At 41.4% G+C, this 23,090-nt stretch overlaps 1 protein-coding gene across 1 annotated transcript in view; it reads left to right on the top strand.

Moving 5' to 3' along the window:
- dchs2 (dachsous cadherin-related 2) overlaps positions 1 to 22,670 on the top strand; it is a 28,670-nt gene extending 6,000 nt beyond the window's left edge. Inside the window, exons 5-20 of the mRNA XM_085458905.1 lie at positions 1,433 to 2,455; positions 2,545 to 2,732; positions 3,644 to 3,743; positions 4,401 to 4,558; positions 4,873 to 5,716; positions 5,910 to 6,149; positions 8,401 to 8,535; positions 11,265 to 11,474; positions 12,025 to 12,885; positions 12,966 to 13,079; positions 13,654 to 13,865; positions 13,952 to 14,103; positions 15,536 to 15,666; positions 15,815 to 16,101; positions 16,444 to 16,585; positions 19,132 to 22,670. Of these exons, the coding sequence (XP_085315031.1) occupies positions 1,433 to 2,455; positions 2,545 to 2,732; positions 3,644 to 3,743; positions 4,401 to 4,558; positions 4,873 to 5,716; positions 5,910 to 6,149; positions 8,401 to 8,535; positions 11,265 to 11,474; positions 12,025 to 12,885; positions 12,966 to 13,079; positions 13,654 to 13,865; positions 13,952 to 14,103; positions 15,536 to 15,666; positions 15,815 to 16,101; positions 16,444 to 16,585; positions 19,132 to 21,728 (7,394 nt within the window). The 3' untranslated portion in view covers positions 21,729 to 22,670. The remainder of the gene's footprint in view (positions 1 to 1,432; positions 2,456 to 2,544; positions 2,733 to 3,643; positions 3,744 to 4,400; positions 4,559 to 4,872; positions 5,717 to 5,909; positions 6,150 to 8,400; positions 8,536 to 11,264; positions 11,475 to 12,024; positions 12,886 to 12,965; positions 13,080 to 13,653; positions 13,866 to 13,951; positions 14,104 to 15,535; positions 15,667 to 15,814; positions 16,102 to 16,443; positions 16,586 to 19,131) is intronic.
- The last annotated feature ends 420 nt before the right edge of the window (positions 22,671 to 23,090 follow it).

Raw genomic sequence — 23,090 nt, 5'->3', positions numbered from 1 at the left:
TTGAGCCATTTTGGCACCATGATGCTAAAATTTTATACTCCAATGGGACTGAAGCAGCTGAGTTCAATAACAGAGAGGTGTGTCCCAATACTTTTGTTCATATAGTGTAATTTGTCAGTCCAATTATACTCTGAGAGCTTCAAACTCTCAGTAAAGGATCTGAATCAGTCCCTCAAAATAAAACATCAGTTTTAAAGCTGAAAAACATTTTGAACATTTTATAAGTTTCTCTCTTCTTTATGCTTTTGTCACGAGTGCAAACAAAAGGAACAAAGCGTAAAAGTGTTCTTGCATAATAAAGCTATAGTAAAAGCTTCAAGCTAGTCCTGCTCCAGCGTCCTGCTGTAATCACGTGCTGCTGAGAGTTACGTTTGTGTGAGCAGAACTCTGAAAATCACTGAGTTTCTTTTTGGCCTCCAGTTCAAAGAAATTCAGTTCGGATGGTTCGTAAACTTTATCAGCTTTATGGTAAGATAAGCTAAACAAGCAAAGCTAACATCTGTATCTTGAAATATATATTTTTTAAACCTATACAGCTGTTTAATATGAGGTGGATTAGTGTAGGTACTGACATTATCGTGCTTCATAGGTCTCTTGAAACATAATAACTGGATTTAGACACATTCAGAATAGGTGGCTGTTACACAAAGGCATTAATATCCCAACAGATGATTGCGACAGAAAAGTTGCTCAAATCTCCTTTCAGACATGAAGAAGCTAAAGTTTAATCTTTAATCCCTTTGAGTCTCACGAACACATGACAGATAATAAAGAGTAGCTGTGCAGTGTACTGCATCTACATCAGAAACAATCCTGTTACAGATCAACCTGCTCGTTTTCTTCCTTGTTGTTCTAAACTTATTTATTGGGCGCTTTCTGTTAAATATAACAGCAGGTTGTGGTGGCAACAGTTTAAGTAATAGAAGAGTGGATATCATTTATAATTTTATTCTCAGTATCTTAAAAAAACCTCTGCGTAGATGGTTTTCAAAGAGTAAAGGGATTCATAATTATCTCCTCATAGTCTTGTTTTTCCACCGAATGCCTTCAACAGCTAAACGCCCCAACAGCACTAGACAGTCATTCAAGGCTGTCTAATCACCTAAGAGATTAACACTTCGACTTAAAGCAGAAACAGCAGAATTGGGGCTGTTTGACAGGAGTCAAGCACCATTAAGCTCTCTGCTTGTTTCAGGAGTTTTTAGTTTACAGTCGAAGCACAACAAACACTTGCAGGGGATTAATGGGATCTTCTGGCCTGTGCTTTAATTACTTAAAGTGTATTAGCGTGTGTGTGTGCATTCAAAGTTACATCTGATTAAATCCCAAGACATCTAGAACAATGTCTTTAAATGTCTAATTTATGTAAGCCCTTTAAATTTTTATGACTATTTCAAAGGGAAGAAAGTGGTTATTTTTGTTTTTTCTACAGACTCCATGGAATCTGTATCTTATCGAATCTCTTCTGGAGACCCTCAGAGTTTGTTCTCCGTTCATCCAAAGTTGGGTCTGATCACTAACCTCAAGCCCCTGGATCACGAGTCTCAGTCGTACGCTCTTCTGGTTCTTCAGTCCTACACCGACGCCTCTCCCGTTTACAGCACCACCCAAGTCAACATCACTGTAGCTGACGTTAATGACAACGCCCCCATTTTCCCCAAACATAGTGACACCATCACGGTGTCACAAAACACTCGACCGGGAACCGTGTTGTTCATCGCTCACGCGCATGACTATGACAGCGGTGCCAATGGTCGGGTGCAGTATTACCTGAAGAGCAGGGAAAATGGCGTGTTTGTTATTGATCACAATCTCGGGACGGTTACGCTAAATGAGAGTTTAGAGATGGATCATCAGCAGGGATACAAGCTGGAGATTGTGGCCAAAGATGAAGGAGAACCTTCCCTGAGCTCCACCCTGACCCTCTCAGTAAACGTAGACCAAACGACTGCCGAAGACAGCCTGGCATTTGAGACCTTGATCTATCACGTGGAGATTGGGGAGGGCTACAGGAAAGATGCTCGGGTCATCCAAGCGAGGGCTCACCGAACCCGTGGAGCCCACATTTCAAACTCCGGCATCATCTACTCTTTGGAAGGAGAACCTGGCTTCCCTCTGGTTCCGTTTCGGATTCACCCAAAGACGGGATGGTTGTATCTCTCAGCCAACCTGGACTATGAGACAGAGTCCAAGTATCATTTTCGAGTGTTGGCTACGGAGGCTTCACTGTCAAATACCACGGCTATGGCCACAGTGACGGTGCTGGTGCTGGATATCAATGACAACGCCCCGGTGTTCAGCAGGGACGTTTACTACTTCACTGTGTTGGAGGGGTCGTCGCCACAAGGTCTGGTGGGAACCGTCAAGGCCGTGGATAAGGATTCTGGGAAAAACAGCCAGTTGTCCTATCTCCTGCTCTCAGATGGGAAATTCTTCCGAATCAATGCTAAAACAGGTACAAACACATCAAGTAACACCACCTTAAAGTTACCTTGTGCTCCATGGTCACCTATGTGACATTAACCTTTCTCCATTTTCTGCCAGGTGAAATCATCAACTGGGTGGCACTGGACCGGGAACAGTACAGCCAGCACAGTCTGAAGGTGATGGTGACAGATCAGGGTCACCCTCGTCTCAATGCCACCGCCATCGTTCACATCCTGATCGCCGACATCAATGACAACGCACCGCAGTTCACTTACCTGCCAGCCAGTAAAGAGCTGAATGTGCTGGTAAGAACGATGCGTCTTCATCACAACGTGATGCAACTACTGATGCAATCAAAAGCAGTCTTGATAAATTACAGTTACATCTGCGCTCCAAACTGCACATGCTTCTCAATAACATTTAGCTGTTGTTGCCTTTTGATGCATCAGGAAATGCATTTGTCACTTTAGCGGTAAAACTCAGGAAGTTCACATCTAGGCAAAAAACAAATTGTTAGTCTGTAAAGGTACTTTAATGTTGTTTTGATTAATACCTAACCAAAATGACAAGCACAAGGGCAGGAAAAAGTCCTTTACACTAAGAAAAAACAGAAATAAGAAGAAGACACAGAAATAGTGAAGACAGACACAGAGCAGCTCATGAAGCAGGCAGTTAAAGACATGGAAAAGAAAAACTACGTGAAAACTAAGTACAGGTCGACGAGTTAATACAAAAAAACATGACAATATTCCCCATATACCAGCATTATTTAATATTAGAAATTATTACACCGTCACAACATCCCCCACATGTATCAATACATGCTACACAAATTGATATATTATAGATTTTGGTGTCATCGTGTTGTCTCTCAAAGACCTAGTACCAGGCAAAAATGATCTAAGTGGGATAATTTATCTAAGTAATACTGTAGCATGTGTATATGCTAATAAGGACCATGTATGATCACTACACAACATCAGCACACATTAAAAAGCAAGTTTAAGGAGAGCAAATATCAAAATATCATAAATTACTTCAAGCACTAATTTACTGTGAACATAAACGTATATATGTGCCATGAAAAAATGAACTCGAGATAAATATGACTTAGTGTCTAAGATTAGATACAGTTGTGCAAATTCTACACTATATCTTTAGTGTATGTGTTGTTATGTTGTCAGATGTAGTTATGCGCTCTACGTGTTCACTTCAGATATGGGCTGGTCTACAGTCAGGATCCTTGGTCACGAACATGTTTGCCAAAGACTTGGACGCAGGAGAGAATGGAACAGTTATTCATTCACTGGTCACAGGTGAGCTGTAAACGTGTGTCCTGACTGACTATACAGACTTGGTCTGAAAAAAAGTTTTTTTTTAGCTGCATGGGATGTTTTTGGTAAATTTTATGGTTTTTAGGGTGCTGAATCTAAAAATGATCTCCATTTCCCTCAATCACGTAATCACGTGAGTTCACATAAAAAACAGCGATGGAAAAAAATAAATATTATTATTACAATTAACTATGCATAGTGTTTCTGAGATTCCTTACCTTTCACTATGAACAAAATAAACCTGTTGGGACACGATCATCTGAGCTCCTCATGCCACCAAGCCCACCGCACCCCGACCCCCTGTCCTCAATTCCTCACATTTTCTATTTATATTTCTCTTGAGTTTCACTCTTAGAAATATTAAATTAATGTAAGAAATTATTATTGGATATGTTTTTTTGACTCAAGTATAGGATACCAGACTTCAGTTTAAAAAGGGGCATCGTACGCTTAATTAGACTAAAAACAAGAGTTGTGGAAGCAAACCTGACGAGGATGGAATTTAAAAGATATTTTTCATAGTTTCAGTGAGTAAAAATCTATAAGAAACAGTCAGAAAATCCCGTGCCGTTTTTTTGTTGCAGACCTGTGTTATTAACAGTTCGCTCTGTTCGCATCTCTTTTTGTCTGCTTTCGAAGATGATGATCTGGAGCACTTTGAGATTGACAGCGAAACTGGAGATATCACAACAACAGAGCTCTTCAACCAAGATGCAAAAGCGTACTACACTCTGAAAGTGACCGCCAGGGACAGCGGAGTCATCTCTCAGGAGGACACTGCAGTCATTCATGTACAGGTACGGGCTGTGCTCCAGTTAGGCCACACCTTTAAAAACAGTGACATATTATTTAATTGCAGTATGAACGATCAGCTTTAAGTCAAGAGATTTTACAAAAATACTGCATTAACTGTTTTGGAAGTTTACACTCATTTTTATACAGTACAGTATTTTATTGCTTTATTGTTTGTATCTTTTCATGCTAACTTTAAATTAATAACCGTAAAGAGTAAAGCTGGGTTTGGACAAGTGCTTTCCTCCCATAATCCAAACGGAGGGAAAAAAGGTAATTATAGCAAACTAAAACTTTGTCTTTTTTTTGTGCTTTTCAGATTCATGGATTAGAAGATCCGTACGGCCGCTCCGATCGCCAAATTGTGAGACGCATTTTGGTGCGGGAGGACACGGAGCCTGCGACTGTTATTGGCTCTGCACATGTTTCAGATAAAGGGAGATTTCACTATTCCATCACTGAGGGGGACGGGAGTGTTCACTTTGGGATCGACAGCTCCTTCGGTGACATATACATCAACCAGCCGCTGGATTACGAGGCTGCCATGCAGTACTTCCTCGTGGTTCGTGCTGAGGACGCCAGCCTCATTCCCATCGTGAATGTGTCTGTTCTGATTTGCGTGATAGTGGAGGATGTGAACGACCACACGCCCTGGTTCCCTGATAAACTGGTGATGTTTGGTCTGAGGGAGGACGCTGCAGTCGGATCGTTGGCGTACGCTTTTCATGCCAGAGACGCTGACGGGACCTTTCCAAACAGTGCCCTCCGCTATGAGCTCGCCTTTGACGCTGAAGTCAGCGGGTCATCATCACCCTTCCCCTTTCGGATCGACCCTTACACGGGGAGCCTGACTGTAGCAGCACCTTTAGATCGCGAGAGCACCCCCAGCTTCGCATTCACTGTAACAGCCACAGATCAGGCGAAGGAGAAGAATGAGCGTAAACAGGCTTCGGTGACGGCTCAGCTTTTCCTGCTGGACGTGAACGATAACCGGCCGGTGTTCGTATCGGCAGACACAGCTCAGGTGATGGAGGACGCAGAGGTGGGGAGTCTGCTGCATCATTTTGTGGCCATAGATGGAGATCAAGGTGAAAATGGGATCGTTTCCTTCTCTATTATTTCTGGAAACAAGAAAGGCTTGTTCACACTGGAGGAGAAGACAGGTATTTGTGATTTTTGCACAGCGGAAAAAATTTATTCTAAATAAAATTTTACCTAAAAAAAAAACTCATCAGACTCACCACATGAATATCAGACATATGAACGTCTGCTGATTCACAGTGAATTCAAACATCAAACATTTCACTTTTAAATGTGAAAATTAATTCTTCTTTTATTTCCTTCCTTCTTTTTCAGGCCTCTTGCTTCTCACTGCCCCGTTGGATTATGAGACAGAACGTTTCCACCGTCTGACCGTCCGTGCGCTGGACCAAGGCCTGCCCTCACTCTCCTCCACCCAGACTCTGACAGTGGAGGTCGGGGATGTGAATGACCAGGCGCCTGTGTTTAGTCAAACCATTTACACCGCCACTGTGGCAGAGAACAGAGACCCTGGAGAACCAGTGATCAGGGTCTCTGCCACTGATGAGGATTCAGGTAATAATTCATTTGACTGGCGATACGTCAGAGGTAATACCAACAAATAATGGCTGAAATGGGACATTTATACTGAGGTAGTGTACATTTAATTTTGAGCTCCAACTATTTAAAAATTCCTAATTTTTGATTATATTTCACAGCATTTAAATTTAGTTTGAAATTGCCCTGATATTAAAGTGGAGACGGCAGTTTCCCTGTGAGCTACCTAGATGGCAGCACTAGCACATGTCCATGAAGCCTAAAACCATAAATCCGCTAACCATGAAAAGATGAAGGCATCAAAATAAAGTAGGAGCCAAATTGCAAAACTACAGCTTTTCCTGGCAAGACAAAGTACAACAGTCCATGTTTATTACTTTTTTCTCGTACCATGTGCCGTAATGCAGCTCAGCTTCCTTGTCGAACTTCAGCTCTGCTGTTTTTTCACTCCATTAACAGTTTAATTGAAACCACACCCTGCTGTTTTCCTCATATGCTTTTCGGTTTTTTCTGCTCTGCTCATTGCACATCCCACCGAATCTCATTCACCCGACTCTTTAATCATATTCCCAAATCTACACATTGACACTGTTTATTTTAACACATCGCGCACGGGGCCTTCTACATCCCTTTTCGTCTCCTCATTGTTGACAGTAGGATTCTTTTTAAATACTGGAGATGGAGGGCGTGCGGCAGGGGGACCTGTACAGGAGGGGTTTCAATGTGAACTAACATTCTTGGGGGTGAGAATTGTCCAAGAACAGCAAGCAGACAGCTCCTCTGGGAAATCTGAAAGGTCCTCTCTCATCATGATTTCCATAATCCAAGCCATCTGTGCCAATAGGCGCTGTGCGTTCTCATCCATCTCCTCAAATCGCCTCGTCTGGCAGGCCGGCCTGCTCTCCCACCAGTCTTATTTGATTATCATTTGTGCTGCTTTTTTCCCTGCAAACTCTCACCAGAGATGACCATTGTTTTGTGTCTCTGATGATCTATGTATGTAAGTTTCCATGTGCTGGAGTCAATCACAGAAGAGCTGCAATGTGAATGAGTGTGACAGCTAAACTTCTGAGCCTTCTGGATTTCCCTTTGTTAAGCAAGAGTTGAGATTTTGGGAGGGATTTTTTTTTTTTAAAGAGTAACTGTGCTGTCTTTGTGTTCAAAAGAAGAGTTTGATTATTTACAAAGAGGTTTGATGGTAAGATTTGGTCATTGTGCCAGGGTTGCACTTTGGCTGAAACTTAAATGTTTTGATGGAACACTTTTGTTTGTTAGTACCCGGAGTGGGAATTGTTTATGGTTGTTTATGCACAAGAGACAAAAGTGACACGGTTTACACCAAAAGAGTTATGAAGAAGACATTGACAGAGTTTTGTAGTTTTGACACCTACCAAGCAAACCAAGTTAACAGCAATGTAAATTAAATCAGTGAACCAAACAAAGCTAAGCAGAAGAAGTCTAGTAATCGAGTTATGCTCTTATAAAACATCATACAAGTGTGTGAATAGACCGTAATTTCAAAAACGTGCAAATGCCCCGTGATTCAAATGTTTTACTGCTATCAGCATAAAAGATATCTTAGTAATCATAGCCTTAAATGCTATACGCATTCCTCGCCTTGTTCTATCTTCTGAAACTAACGTGATGTGAAACGTGCATCATTGTGATGGTCATCAAGACCACAGCTTGCACGTAAAGTTGAAGTGAACTCTGCGTTTGCTTCGTATCACAAGAACCATAAAAGCTGCAAGCAGCAGGCTTTCGCTGAGGTTTTAACTGCCTTGTGAAGTTCAGTGGCCACATTGTTCTCTTTTCCTTGAGATAAGCGCTGCCTGAAACAGAAGCAGCAATAAACATGAATGGACTTGAACTAAAGTTGAATGTGTGAGGTAGATAACGATTCAACGACTAGAGGTATCGGTTTTTCTGGAGATCGTGAGCATAAAAATGCACTGTGTTGTTTTTGACATCCATAGTCTCATTAGAGAAGCCACATTTTTTGTCTCACCAGTGTTAAGGCCATTTATATCTACTTGAAACTGGAAATGTTTTTTTCAATAGAGAAACTAGCGTGTATCGTTTGTCGGGGAGCATATCTGTAATGTAAATCACTGGATTTCTGTAATTATGCAGCATCATCTGATATATGATCAAGTTGATTTTTTTTTTCTATTAACCTTGATTTTCCTTTTTTTTTTTTTTTTGCTTGAGCATTTGTTTTGAGGTCTGTGACAGCATTTACATTCGCCTCCTGTGTTCATGTCCTCAGAGGAGAACGCTGTGGTGTGGTACAGTCTGCTGCCGGGTCCCGGCTATGAGCTCTTCAGCATCAACCCGTACACCGGCCTGATTACCACCACCTCCTACCTGGACAGAGAGCAGCAGCAGCATTTTACTCTCAGAGGTAGGACACATAAGCAAACATCTGTTAGTCCTGAGCAATAACATTTTAAATAACAGTTTTCAACAATAAAAGCCAGAAGTAAAGCACGTATCTATTAACAAAAATGAGAAAGTTTAATTATAAGTTCAGGGTTAACAAACTCAAGGGAAAATCGGCAGTTGTGCAAAACAATGCAGTAAAAGTCACATGTTTAATGACTTCCAGAATGATAACACTGAAGACATCAGAATTATGCTCAGAAACTAAGTAACTCATCACCAAAATGGATTTTTTTCTGTAATAAATCAGAGCAATCTAATACAACAACAGTGGTAAAAGGAAATCTTGTGTTTGTCAAGTGTCGTGACAAACGCGCCAGTCAGTCGTACAGCATTGGGCAAAAGTCTTGGGAAATAGGTGGAGGAGTTTGTTGAAACGTGTAAAAAAGTTTTCTTCTAATGCTTTAAGTAGTCTTCAGGAATAATTCTCCAGGCTTGTTGAAGGACATCTAGAGCTCTTCCTTGGATGTTGGCTGCCTTTTTTTCGGTTCTCTGTCAAGATGATACCACACTGCTTCAGTAATGTTGAGGTCCGGGCTCTGGGGAGGCCAATCCAAGACTGATGGTGTTTAATGGTGTGTTTTTCTATGCAGGTATGCTTTGACTGCATTGGCAGTCTGTTTGGTATCATTGTCAATCAGATACTTTTCAGATAATATTGCATAGTTGAACAATACCTGACGGTACATTTCTACGTCCATAACTGGTTGGAATGCAGCCGCAGACCATGACTGAGGCTCCACCGTGTTTTACAGATGGCTGTAGACACTCACTGTTGGATCTCTGTTCTGACTTCTTCCCCACATATTAAGATGATTTGAGCCAAAGATTTCAAATTCATTTTCATATCACTCCATAAGACCTGATTTTCATTCTAGTTTTTCTGTAACTTCAACCTTTTCTCCTGTTTCTATTCTTTAAGAATAGCTTCTTGAAAGCCAATAAGACCATTTCTGATGAAGCTTTAGTGAACAGCAGATGGATCAACTGAAGGGACAGATACATCTCTCAGGTGCTTTGTCAGGTCTTTGCTGGATTGTTTTCCGATTTGTTAAGGACATGACTTTTAGATTCTGTTCATCTCCTGCAGATAGTTTCTTACTCTTGCCATTTCTTCTTTTTTCCTCCAGTTTCCTCAGATTTTATAAGAACGTGGTGCACACTAAGTTTTCAGCCAACAGGTCTTTAAGAATCATCTTGTTGGTGCAAAAATACATTACTATTCCTGTCAAATGTGTTATGTTTGGTATTTTTTGTGGATATAACCAACGATGAGATGTGTTTTTGTGGCAGGGCGCTAGAAACAAAGGGAAAATGAAACTGAGAATGAGTGAAAAAGCAGCCAATGTTTAGCAAAAAGACTTTGAAAAACCTCCAGAAAGACCTGGAGAACTATTGCTCAAGACACAAAATATAAAGAAATAAGGGGTGGCTCAAGGCTTTTGCACAGTACTTAAAGTCAGTGCAAATTTCTGTAATTGTTCAATTACAGCCTGTCAGGCAGAAGATACAATCTGCTGATGAGGCAGTCTGTATGGAGGTGATGTTTGTGTTGAGCTGCCCTGTTATTGCATCACTAATGGCTATGATCAAGATGTCCTGAGGAAAACTGGTTTCAAAGACATCCCAGCTAATGTGACAACAGCTGTGTAAACAGAGGAATTTGATTCCTTTCATATCACGACCTTGCTTGCTTAGCCACACACTCACAACGATAATTGGGTGAGAGCCTGCATCTGAAGGGTTATACAAATACTTTCATTCTGTACCTTCTCCTTTGTCACGCTTCACCGGCAAAGCCGTAAAGAATTTAAGGTCGACTTTCTCCGTTAAAGCAACGTTATTCAGCAGATTGATTTATGTTAAGGAAACAGAAGACTGTTAAAGGGCTGAGCTACAGTATAGCTAACCTCTTCTGACTGCACCGCTACACCCTTCTGTCTTTTCGAGAGTTTGCTTTCGCTCTCACATGGGTGCGTGCACTAATTACATTCAACAGATTCACCAGCGTTTGGTGAAATGTTTTCACATGTTTTACCATAATATTTGTACAGTTGCCAGTATAATTAAAAATAAAGTCCCAGTAATTAAATATAATAACAGGAAGGCCTGAATATTTAGAAGCCACGCCAAAATCTCACAGGGCTTATTGGGAAACACTGAAATGAATTGGAAAGAAATAAAAAAATTCTTGTCAGCATGTGTTAAAAGCTGTGTCTCATTATTTTCCGTTGACTGATTTTGGAGTTTTTACTGCTATTAAACATCCAATCTGGCCACACTGGCAACACAGCCAATAATTGCCTCATTGCTGTGTTGTAAGAAAGAATCTTGAGTAAAATTGTTACATATAATGTGTACAGCATGGCTTTTTAAAATTATACTCTAGTGTTGAATGAGTTATTAAAATAACAGCGTGTGACATATCTGAGACATTCAGACATTAAGACATCAGGTTTACAATAGCTACACTTTGCTTTTGGTGCTATTTGGATGCTATTTAAAACATGCCAAAGAAAAATAGAAAAAAGGGTCTAAAGAACATGCTAATAGTATTAGGCACTTGTTGTTTAAAACATCAGTACTTATTATAAAGCCTGTGGGTGTCAAGCATTTGAATATTTTAGTAAATAATTAAAAAAGAACTGGTGAGGAAGCCTCTGTGTCCTTCCTTTCTGTTCCTATCTCCAGTCCAGGCTCGTGACAGCAGCGCTCGGCCACTTTCGAGCACGACGACGGTGATGTGCTCTGTGCTGGATGACAACGACAACCCCCCAGAGTTCATGCAGTCATCCTTCCGCATCAGCATCCCGGAAAACCTTCCTCCTGGGGTCATCCACACCGCCCAGGCCTCTGACCCAGATCATGGAGAAAATGGCACCATTCACTACTCCATAGTTGGTGAGAAGATCAGACCTTGTTTTGTATTTCAAGCAACTTGAAAGTTTTACCTGTACTTCATGCCGTCATTCAGTGAATTCAAGGCTACTACTGTAATGATGCCACCTTTGCAACAAGTCCATTATTGGCTCGCATAAAGTGGCAGCTCAGGCAAAGTTGCAGAGCAGGTTAGTTGAGTGCTGATGCAGTCTGAGCAGCTCTTGTAGGTGCGTAACTTGTGGGTAGTCCAGTATTTTAGAGCATATCATTTATTTAACAGTTAAAGACTTGCACAAACTGTCTGTAGTGAAGGGACAAGCACAGCTTATCTACTAACTTCTTGGTTCAATATTGAGCTGTGTGCATATAATGTTTCTGCTTGGAGAGACCATTAGCAGCATACATTTAGTCTGACCTTCAGATAAATGAAGCAAGCAAAATTCTAAATGGATGAATGTCTGACTGCTTGCTTTCAAGACATCAAAAGTGCATTGTTGAGTCGAGTGGCCAAAGTTAAAGTGGAATTATCCTTTATTTCCTTTCCACTGATGTCATCTCTGATTGTCTGCAGGTGAGGACTACAGAGGTCGGTTCACCATCAACAGTCACACCGGAGCCATTAGCACCACACAGGTCCTTGACCGGGAGGAAATGCAGAATTACACACTCACCATCCAGGCCCGTGACTATGGCCCCACCCCACTCAGCTCCTTCACCCAGCTCCATCTGGTGCTGCTGGACCAGAACGATAACATCCCTTCCTTTACCCGCAAGAACTATCATGCCTCTATCAGCGAGGGCCTCCCCGCAGGAGCTGAAGTCCTGCGTGTAAGTGCGTCGGATCCTGACGAAGGGTCTAACGGGGAAGTGACCTACTCCCTGACAGATGATAACAGCCAAGGGGCCTTTTTAATCGACGCCTTCACGGGAGCGATCCGCACCACCAGGTCTCTGGACCGAGAGAGCAGAGCTCAGTACAGCCTCAGAGCTGTCGCTACCGATGGATGCACTCAGGGACCGCTGAGCTCTTTGGCGTCGGTCACCATACAGGTGGAGGACGTGAACGACAACATGCCGGTCTGTGAGCAGACTCCCTTCAACGCGTGGGTTTCCATGAGGACGCTGGCGAACCAGATAGTTACCACAGTGACAGCAGCAGATGGGGATCAGGGTGAGAATGGGACGATACATTATGCGTTATCAGACGAGGACAATCTGTTTGACATCAACACAGAGACTGGAGAGATTTCGCTGAGAAGACGAGTGAGAGCGGGTTTCTCTGGGAGGAAGCTGCAAGTTGTCGTTTCAGACAGAGGACATCCTGCTCTGACCTCTACCTGCCTGGTTTTTATCCATCTGAAGGGAGAACACGAAGGACTGCAGTTCACAAGCAAAGTCTACAACGCCAGTGTCAAGGAGAACAGCAGAGCTGGTACGTTGTATCTGTTTGTCTTGTTTTCACCGATACCACTGAACAGCTCAGTCATTGTTTTTGTCTTTTTCTTTCTAAAGGCACTTGGATTGCAAAGGTGGAGGCCAACGACCAAAGCAGCAGCAGACAAAGAATAACATACACCATATTTAGCGGCAACGAGAACCAGGTTTTCTCCATTAACCGTCACACTGGTAATTAAAATGTTAATTTCTAAATACAACTTTTTAACCAATAAAACCGTCTAATCCCGCAATTTAGGTTTTCTGTTAGTTTTTTGTATTATCCCTAAATTACCCCTTTTCAAAAAACAAAAAAAAATCAGCTTTTCTGGTCCTTCTGCATTTTTTAATACATACGTATTTCAAAACCATGTATGATTTTATCATATTTTCCCCCAAATTCCTTTTTTTGACTCACGTCTACATAAAGTAACCGTGCAGACACACCAAGTCAAATACACAATCTCATACTGATGTTGGACTGAACGTTCACCACAAAAACTTGAACCTAAAAGTACTTCTGTCGACACTTTTGTTGTCAGATTGAAAGCTGTGTTTTTCTTTCCACTACTTTACCATGACTTTTCTATTATTTGGTGAAAAGAGGCCAAAGAGGAAAAGGCCCTGTTCACAGAAGGGCGTGAAGTAAGATGTCAATTAAGATTATGATTTGTGTTTTTAAAAATAAACCTTATTGGCTTGATATTAACTGAGCTGTACTTCCTTTTGAGTGCAGCTTTTACCTTCATGTTACCGTCTTATGTAGGTGAAATCCGAGTGCAGAAGGATTACTCTCTGGACTTTGAGGTGAACCCCCACATCCAGCTGGTGGTGCTGGCTGACAGTGGGCTGCAGACAGCTCACTGCAGGGTCTCCATCACTCTGGTGGACATCAATGACAACGCACCACAGTTTGAACACAGCAGCTACAGGACAGCTGTCTGGGAGGGCCAAGTGCACAATACCTACATTATGCAGGTAAACTTTCGGTAATAACGCCCTCATTGATGTGAGATGCATGCAGTGATCCCTCTAATACTGACCGCTTCTCATATTTTGAACAGGTGTTTGCCTCCGATGCTGACAGCGGCATGAACGGCCAGATTGAATACTCCATTCTCTCTGGTAACCTTAATGGAGCTTTCATTTTGGACTCTGTACGAGGAATCCTTGCGACCAATGTTTTACTGGACCGCGAGATCACTCCATCATACAAGTATGCTCAAACTGCTCAATAAAAAATATTAAGTAAAACTTTATTGCACACATAAAATTGATTCTACTTCCAAAATGGAATCAGCTACAGTTGCATGTTTCTTCTACTTCACTTCTTCGTAAATGTTAAAGCATTTTAACTGGCGTAGTACAGCAATTATTTTGGTGGCATTTTACAATCTTCCTACAGTCCTGGTGAAAAGAAGATACACCTTCTTTCATTTCTAAGCTTTTACGTATCAGGATATAATAAAAATGATCTGGTTCTTAGCAGGTCTTAAGCTCGGATAAATACAATATCAGATAAATCACAAAACGGGGCATATTGCACCCACTCTGCCTCCTGAGCTGCAAAACTTCTGGAACAATGTCTGCTGGACAGATAAGATCAAATGTCTTGTTAGGTGAAAACCACACACAGCATATTAGCAATAGTCAAGTGTGTGGTGATTTGGGACCTGGGCACCTCGTATACCAAGTCATCTAGACTCAAATATGAGGCCATGTGCCTGACAGGTGAAGTCTGAAATTGGGTCATGTAACAGGAAATAGATCCCAAGCACAGCAGCAAATCTACAAAACAAAAGGGAAAAGAATGAAGGCGTTGCAGTGACTCAGTGAAAGTCCAGACCTCACACTGATAGAAATGCTGTGGCAGGACCTTAAGAGAGCTGTGCACAAACAAAGTACCTCAAACCTCAATAAGCTGAAAAAACATTGCAGAATGAGCCAAATTTCCTCCACTACCATGTGAGAGGCTGATAAAGTCATACAAAAACGATTAGTTCAGGTTGTTGCTGCCAAAGTTGGTGCTACAAGCTACTGAATGATGGAGTGTGCTGAGGTTTTTCACACACTGTTTGGCTTAGTTTTGATAAATAACTAATGATATGGTGTAATGTGTTGTTGCTCATCTGAGGTTGTATTTATCTGATCTTAAGACCTGCTAAGGACCAGATTATTTTTATTTTATTTTTATTTGTAAAATGTTAGAACTGAAAGAGGGCGTACTTTTTTCTACCATGACTACAGGTGAAGATTTTCAGGATTCAAGGTAGCAGCAGTTTGGGGGGTTTTTTTGGGTTTTTTTTACAAAGTACTGATTTGTCTCTTTTACAAGAAGGGGCCAAGACAACGTAATAAATCTGAATTAAGCCACCCATGGAGCCTGTAGTTACAACTGACAGTAAGCCTAACCCTCTTCACTGCACTGGTCTTCCATTTCTTTGAAAGGCAGAAAGGAATAAGACTTGACTAACTTTTCCTCCTCCACATTACAATAAAACAGGATTATATCTTTGTGATTGTGGGTGTAACCAAGAAACTCTGTTTTACTCTGAGTCAACAGGCCCGCTCAGCTGAAAAATGGATTTGAGAATTTGACTAAAGCTCAGTTGTATTATTTGCTAATTTCCTACCTTTCTATATTAAAGGCTGGTTCTACAGGCAGCAGACAGGGGGAATCCTCCACTGAGCAGCACCGCCACCGTTAGGGTCCAAGTGGTAGATGTCAACGACAACAGCCCTGCCATTCCCCCCATGGATCCTGTACTTATAACTGAGAGTAAGCCTAACTCCTGTCAATGCACTGCTCTTCCATTTCTTTGAATGGCAGAATCTCTTCAGTACATCAATACTTACAGTTTTTGTAGGACAAGATTTAAATCCAAGTTCATTGTAGTTTAAACTACAATCTGCTATTCTCTGCCTAGATCTGCCAGCAGGATACATGGTGACCCAAGTGACTGCAAATGACGTTGACCTGAGCTCGACTATCACCTACAGCTTCTCAGACAACAGCAGCACCAATATTCCCTTTGCTATCGACCGGTATACTGGCGTCATTACCCTGACTCGAGCCCTGGACTATGAGGAGCAGACAGAGTACACTCTGACGGTCTGGGCATCTGACTCAATTCACCAGACCAATGGAGAGGTTAAAGTTCAAGTGCTCGATGTCAATGACAACGCTCCAGCGTTCACCCAGGACTCCTACCAGGTGCAGATACAAGATTTTTCAGTCAGATGGTTGAAAGCATTCATAATCTTAATTATGTGGTACTCAAAATATTCCCCCATATATATAGATATATAGATATAAAATAAATATTCCCCCCTCTAGCAGAGGCCTGCGCTCTTCTGGACAGCACCTTATATACCATATACCAGCACCACATATATAATAACTCATCAAAGTTTGGATTGGATCATTTTCCTAAAAGCCCGTGGCCTAATTGAATGAAAGTTAGAAAAGGAGGTGGAATATGTAAAGAGTAAAAACTTTCAGTAGATTCAGAAAACTTTCTGCAGATGTGATTTGCTCTTTGTTTTTCTCTTGGAGGTGGAGTTATCAGAGCTGGTCTCAGCAGACACGTTTGTCGTGTCCGTGTCAGCTACCGACAGAGATTCTGAACTCAATGGCAAGATCAACTACAGACTGCTTTCATCTCCCCTGCAAGGCTTTTACATCCAGCCAGAGGATGGTAAGGAACGGTGCAACTCATGAAAAGGGAAAGTGCTCCCATACATGATGTATGAACACTGACAGCAAACGATTACTCTATACTCTTTGCGCACATGTATATGGCACATGCAGTATCTAAGTATACCAGAGTTACTATACTCTATACTCATACTCTACTGATATCAAATGTTATGACTGTCTAGTGGTATGATTTCTATATTTAGGAGTTGCTCTCTACATTGAAGGTATCTTTACTTGCACAGTTAAAGTCATGCATGCCTTAACCAACGGCACACTGAAAACCTGACTGGGAGCAGCTCAGGATACAGCAGGAAATGATACTTGGACTTTTTCTTCTGCCAGTAGCATTTTAGCAATGTGGAAATATATTTTTGAAGTCTTGTGCTAGTGAGGTTCTTGGACAAGAGCGAAAAAAAGCCGATTAGAAGTCAGCAAGATAGAGTGCTTTGGATGAGCCGTGCCTGTGTTATTATCTCCCTTTTAAGAATCCCTAAACCCAAGAAAGAAGATAAATCCTACATAGCTGAAACCAAACCAGCTCCCCTCAGTTCTGGCCAGTTCTCTTTCACTTAAGAGTAATTTATGGGCTTTTACCAGGTTTGAACCCCAAATTTAATATCAGAGAAATGCATTTGCCCTGTTTTGTGGTGAGATGCACTAATGGAAATTTGCAGCAATGTTGCCGAGTATGGTGTTTTCTGTGGTACGGTGTGTCTCTGTTAGAGTAGAGCCTCAGAGTGAATGCAATCGTCCTGTAGAAAACCTTAAGTGGCACTGAAGTGGAATAATAAATTAGATGAACAGACACTTTGTTGCATTTCACCAAGAAAATTGCCCTTCCAGTCAGCACATGGAAATAATGTTGCAATGCTGTGTCTAATGACCACGGTAGTTTTGATTTAACCCTTAATAAATTGATAGATTGTTACAATACACTGATCTTAAGAGGAGCAAATCCTTCAACTGTATATTTCTTAAACTGAAGGCCAGGTCTTTGAATTCAGTGAAGAATATTTTGGTCTAAATGACCATATAACCATGTATTTATTTGCTTCCTGATATGAGCTTCTTTTCATATCAGGATTGTCCACCTTTCTTAGTCTCCGAGTGCTTCTTGAAATATCCAGTGTGCATTGGGATCATTATTCTGCTGCATTGAGTCTGTTAATCCATCTTCACAAAGAAAAATGAAGCATCTGGTGTTGTGCTGCTCCTCCTGGGTCAGATGAAGTCCATTCAGGGAAAGTGACCAACTCCAAAATAACCAAAAAAAACCCTTGAAAGTTCCCACCAGCATGTTGCACTGTGGATTTTTCTTCCATGGCAGAGTCATTATCTCTAGTCTTTGTTTTCTTGTATACACATTTCGGTTGCTACCATAAGCTGAGAGAAGAACAGTTTGTTTAGAAATCACTATGGGTGCTTTACAGATTACACTTGATTTAGTCATTTCTATATCTGTGATGAAGTTTTCTGTCCGTCGGGCTTGATGTAGTGATCTTCTGATTACTTTTCGTCTAACAAATCTTGCTTTACAAAAATATTCTATTGTTCTCCCTACCGAGAGGAGGAGGGGTAGATACCAAAAACAGCTCCAACTCATGGTCACACTAAAGTCAGTAAAACTTTATTTTACCCACATTTTTTTATAGATCGTCTTCAAATTCCACAACCTCATATTAGACCTCGGGTGGCATGACTGCCTTGGTTGGCTAAACATTTGACCTTTGTTGTTAGCGCCAAAGATCAAAGTTGACCTTGGAAAAATAATTTCAAGTAACCATTTTGAGTAATATATCGTATGAAAGGGCATGGAGGGAGCTGTACAACTTACTCTTTAGGTTTTCAATGTAACGCCTTATGATGTCACAAAGACACCGTAACAGGCTGATGTCGTCATATTGTAATGAAAGCAGGCTGACGTCAGCATGTTGTAATAAAAACATCTAAGTTTTAGTTTAGCCCCTGGCCTTCGGTGGAGTTGTGCTCTCAGTGTTCTTGTTTTACTATGTTCTGTTTTAAGGGTTGTCAAAATATCTGATTATTACCAGATTTGTTGGTCATGTTTTTACATGTGGTTTCAGACATTCGGATCCACAACATTTTGAATCATGTTACTGACTACCTGAAGTTTTATCTTTGTTCCCGTGCTTGCCAGTATATATATTAAAACTTATTATTAGATGCAGCAATGTATTTCTGTCATAGATGGTCATAGCTGGGAAGACTGCAGGCCAAACCAAAACCAAAGTACTAAACTATGGGCTAAACTTCCAAAGAGTTAAAGAGTTTTGCAATATTTGGCATGTATTGTAAAAAAAAAAAAAAAATTATTTCCCCTTGTTGAAAAACAAAGATGTGAATAAAGCCTTTATATTAATTTAGCCTTTATTTTAAGCCTATGATTATATGCTAATAGTCCTGTTTGTGACTGTTACTGCCTTTAGTAACAGTCATGAATGTTAGAACCATTATCAATACAACAATATCAACTGGTCCTTTAAAGCAACTCATTAACTGATGGGAATATATTCTATTTTGCAGGGTCTATTTTTACTAACAAGCCCTTAAAGGCCATCACAAACAGCAACCTGATCCATCTTCTGGTTGAAGCAAGAGATGGAGGAGATCCTATGCACTCCACCGTTACCTCCATAGACGTGCTGATTTTGGACACCAACGACCACGAACCTTCGTTTTACCAGGACATATACACACTCACCGTCCCGGAGGACACGCCTATAGACACTACCCTGCTGACTCTTTCTGCAGAGGACCAAGACTGGAGCCCTGAAAATACCTATTTGGACTATACCATCACCGGAGGAAATGAGGAGAAAAGATTCTGTCTGGAAGTAAAAATGGTTCAGATTGAGAATCAGATTAAAAATGTTGGAAAGCTTGTTCTTTGCAACGCTTTAGACCGTGAAACTACTGAGAGCTATGCATTAACAGTGAGCGTTTCTGATCGAGGAATGCCTCCACTGAACAGCTCTACCGTCGTCATGGTGACTGTAACAGACTGCAATGACAATGTCCCTGTGTTTTCCAGCACAGAGTACCATGCACAAGTAAGTGAAAACAGCCAGTTAGGTACCAAACTAGTCCAGGTCAGTGCCCACGATCCTGACCTCGGAACCAATGGCCTGGTGCGGTATGATATAATTTCTGGGAACAGTAAAGGTCACCTTAAGCTTGATCCTCAGTCTGGCCTCTTAGTAGTCAACAACTCTCTCGACTATGAAAAAGACTCGAAATACATCCTCACCATCAGAGCATCGGATGGTGGCAAATCATCTGAAAACCATAAAGTGGCATTTACGATTGTCTTCATCGCGGTGTTGGATGAGAATGACAATACCCCATATTTCATGTTTCCTACAGTTAACTGTTCTGTGCTGGAGAACCTCCCTGCATTTACCCATGTATGTTCTGTTCACGCTGTTGACAATGACTTAGGCCCTTATGGGCAGCTCACCTACTCTGTTATGTCCTCCTGCTTCATGAACTATGGCAGTGGTAACCCAGAGAGGAAGGAGGCCTTTGCCATCGATCCCCTGACAGGCGACATTCACACCAGACAAACCTTTGACTACGAACGAGAAAGCGAGTACTGTTTTATAGTGGAAGCCAGAGATAAAGGTGACAAAGCTGCTACAGTGAGAGTCCAAGTAAATATCAAGGGAGTGGATGAATTTAGTCCGGTCTTTACCCAGAAGCAGTATCACTTTCTGTTGCCAGAAAACATCAAGCCTGGTGATACGGTCGGTTACGTGATGGCAATGGACCATGATGGAGGTGTGGACGGGGTGGTGGAGTACTCACTTGTGAATTCATCACCTTTTTTCTCCATTAACAGAACAATTGGGGCTATCTTTGTTTCTGGTCCTGTGTATCATAGGGCAGGCAGCCAGGACATGGTAGAACTGGTTGTTTCTGCAGCTAGTCCTAGATTAGGCTCCAGGACTACAACCTGCCTGGTTTTTGTCAATATCTCTAGTTCAGCTGAAGCACTAACTGGAGTCCCCCTGGATACTCATATGCTCAGTTTGACTGTTTCATTAATCATGTTTCTCTTTCTGCTTATCCTTTTTGTGAGCTTGGTTCTCAGATGTAAGCTCAAAGATGCAGCCATCAGAAAGGCTGCTGCCATTGCTACGCACTTGAGCCATGGCACAAGCTCGCTCACGAGACATAATAACCAAACACAAAGTTCCATGTCTTTGCATGACATTACACGCCCAAGCATCATGGTGACTAAAATGGACATCTCAAACCCATATAATCCATCAGACTCGAGCGGGCGAGGTTCAGCGGAAGGCGAGACAGCCGAGGACCAGGAGATCAAGTGGATCAACGAATACCCCTGCCGTAAAAGAAACGAATCTGCCCAGAAGTCCACAGAGATCCCAGACTCTGCCTTACTAGGAGATAATATCTCTTGCAGTTCCATCGATGTAGGACCAGAGCACATCTTATCAGTCAATAAATGTTTAGTCTCAGGGATAGCCAGCACAGAAAGTCTCTACCACTTCAAAGAGGAAGGAGGCGGCGAGGGACTACTTCCTGGAATACTCAGGATGAGAGATTTAAAGGAGAACATGGGGATAAAAGGGTTCGCCCCCCTTTCTGAAGCCCAGGCTTCTGCAGATTCTCTCTCCTCACTGGTGTTTCTAGACGAGGAGTTGCAAGGTAGCTACTGCTGGGACTACCTTTTGGACTGGGAACCCCGTTTCCAGACTCTAGCCTCCGTATTTACTGATATTGGGATGCTCCCTGATGAGGAACTTGAAGGTGGCCGTGAGGACTTAGCAGCAGAATCGAGTTGTCTCATGTACCCACCACCTCTTATAACAGGGGTAGCACAGCAGGGCATAAGGACCGTTCCTCCACGAAAGCCAGGGCGTGTGCCAAGCATCGTCAGACGACCCTCTTACCGGAAATATGCTTATTCCCCCTTAGCCAGGAACACTGGACTTACCCCTTCAGCTATGACACCTAATTTCTCCCCATCACTGTCTTCGCTCACTATAAGGACCCCCAGTGCCTCACCAGTTGTCTCAGACACTGGAGTTGGGGGGATCAGACTTGAATCAGGACCCCTCACTGCTAGCCTTTTAGAGGCAGAAATACAGGTATAGCCAAAGATTTTAAGTGACATCACTTTCATTTACGATTCACCTTTTGAAGATTTTTTTGGGAGACACTGCACAGTTTGGTTGTGATTTTGCTGATATTCAGATATATTCCTGGTATCATTTCCATAATAGTCTCATTGTCCACTTGTAGGGTTTTAAGGGGTGATACAGTAATACAACACAATAATATCCTATTGAAGTTATTGTAGTGGTTTGCATTCCGGGCGAAATCGTAACTCACTTCAGTAAAAATACTAAATTAATATCTGGAAAACCCGGACTGAAACCTGTCTTGCATTATATCCTTGTTATGTACATGTCTGAAAAAGAGCAGATGTTCTAGTCAGCAATTAATTACCGAATGTTTTATTGTAAACATGTATATGAGCAGAAAATGAAACACTTTGTTATTGCAGTTGGTTGCAGCTTCTAAATGGAAACTTTTTCATGGTTGATTTAACTTTAATAACCAAAGAAAGGCAATATTTTTCTGCGGTTAGCTATGTTAGCTGCTTCCTGGAATAATAAAAAATGGTATTTTGAATCCAGGCCTTTTTGCCTCCCCTTTTCATATAATCTCTCAATAAATCCCAGTGAGAAACAGAATACATTTTATTCCTTCAATTTAATACTTTAATACTTTTGAAGCTAAAAGAAAGACTGGGTTAGTGCAGCTATCTCTCAAAACCAAAATGCAGTTCAGGAATTCCTCACTGGTACGAAGTTTATACAGATTGTACTGTTTCTGCTGTCTCTATTCCTGAACCAGCTCCAGATTTTTGTCATTTTCTCATGATATATATTCATGATTGTTTCTGTGTGCTGTCTGTAAACTTTGGCCACCCTGTTAATAAACAGAACTTTAGGTATAATTTTCAGAGAAATGTATAATCTAATCTAAAACATTTGTAAGTAAATAATTTGTAATAAAAAAGTTTCTCTTGGGCTTTTTTGTGCTACCGAGTTTCTTTAGGATAATTTGATTTGCATGTGTACGTATTTCCTCATTTCCAGTGATAAAAATGTTTTTTCGTCACTGTAACTGAGAATTAGTGACATGAACCAGTAATAAAGACAGGATTCTTGTGGTGGGGCAATAATAAAACAGCTCTTTAAAGGCATTTTTGCAACAAATACATTAAACTTTTATGATGTGTTTTCCCAGGATATTGCATTTTACGCTTCAGACGGTTTTCTTTTCATGAATCTGGTCTTTCACATGGTCAGCTTCAATATTTTGCATCTGAACAGCAACAAGAGGTTAAATTCTTTGATAATACTTTACATAAGAAAAATGGGATAAAGGTTTTCAAACTATGTGAACACTTGTGGTGGTGTGCAGCGCTATCACAGATTCTGTTCTTA

Source organism: Copadichromis virginalis, linkage group LG6, assembly GCF_057382275.1.
Source record: "Copadichromis virginalis isolate Kocher_CV1m ecotype Utaka linkage group LG6, C_Virginalis_male_GT1.1, whole genome shotgun sequence".
Taxonomy (NCBI): Eukaryota; Metazoa; Chordata; class Actinopteri; order Cichliformes; family Cichlidae; genus Copadichromis; species Copadichromis virginalis.
The sequence above is the reverse complement of the archived record's forward strand: the minus strand, read 5'-3'. Positions and strand labels throughout refer to the sequence as shown.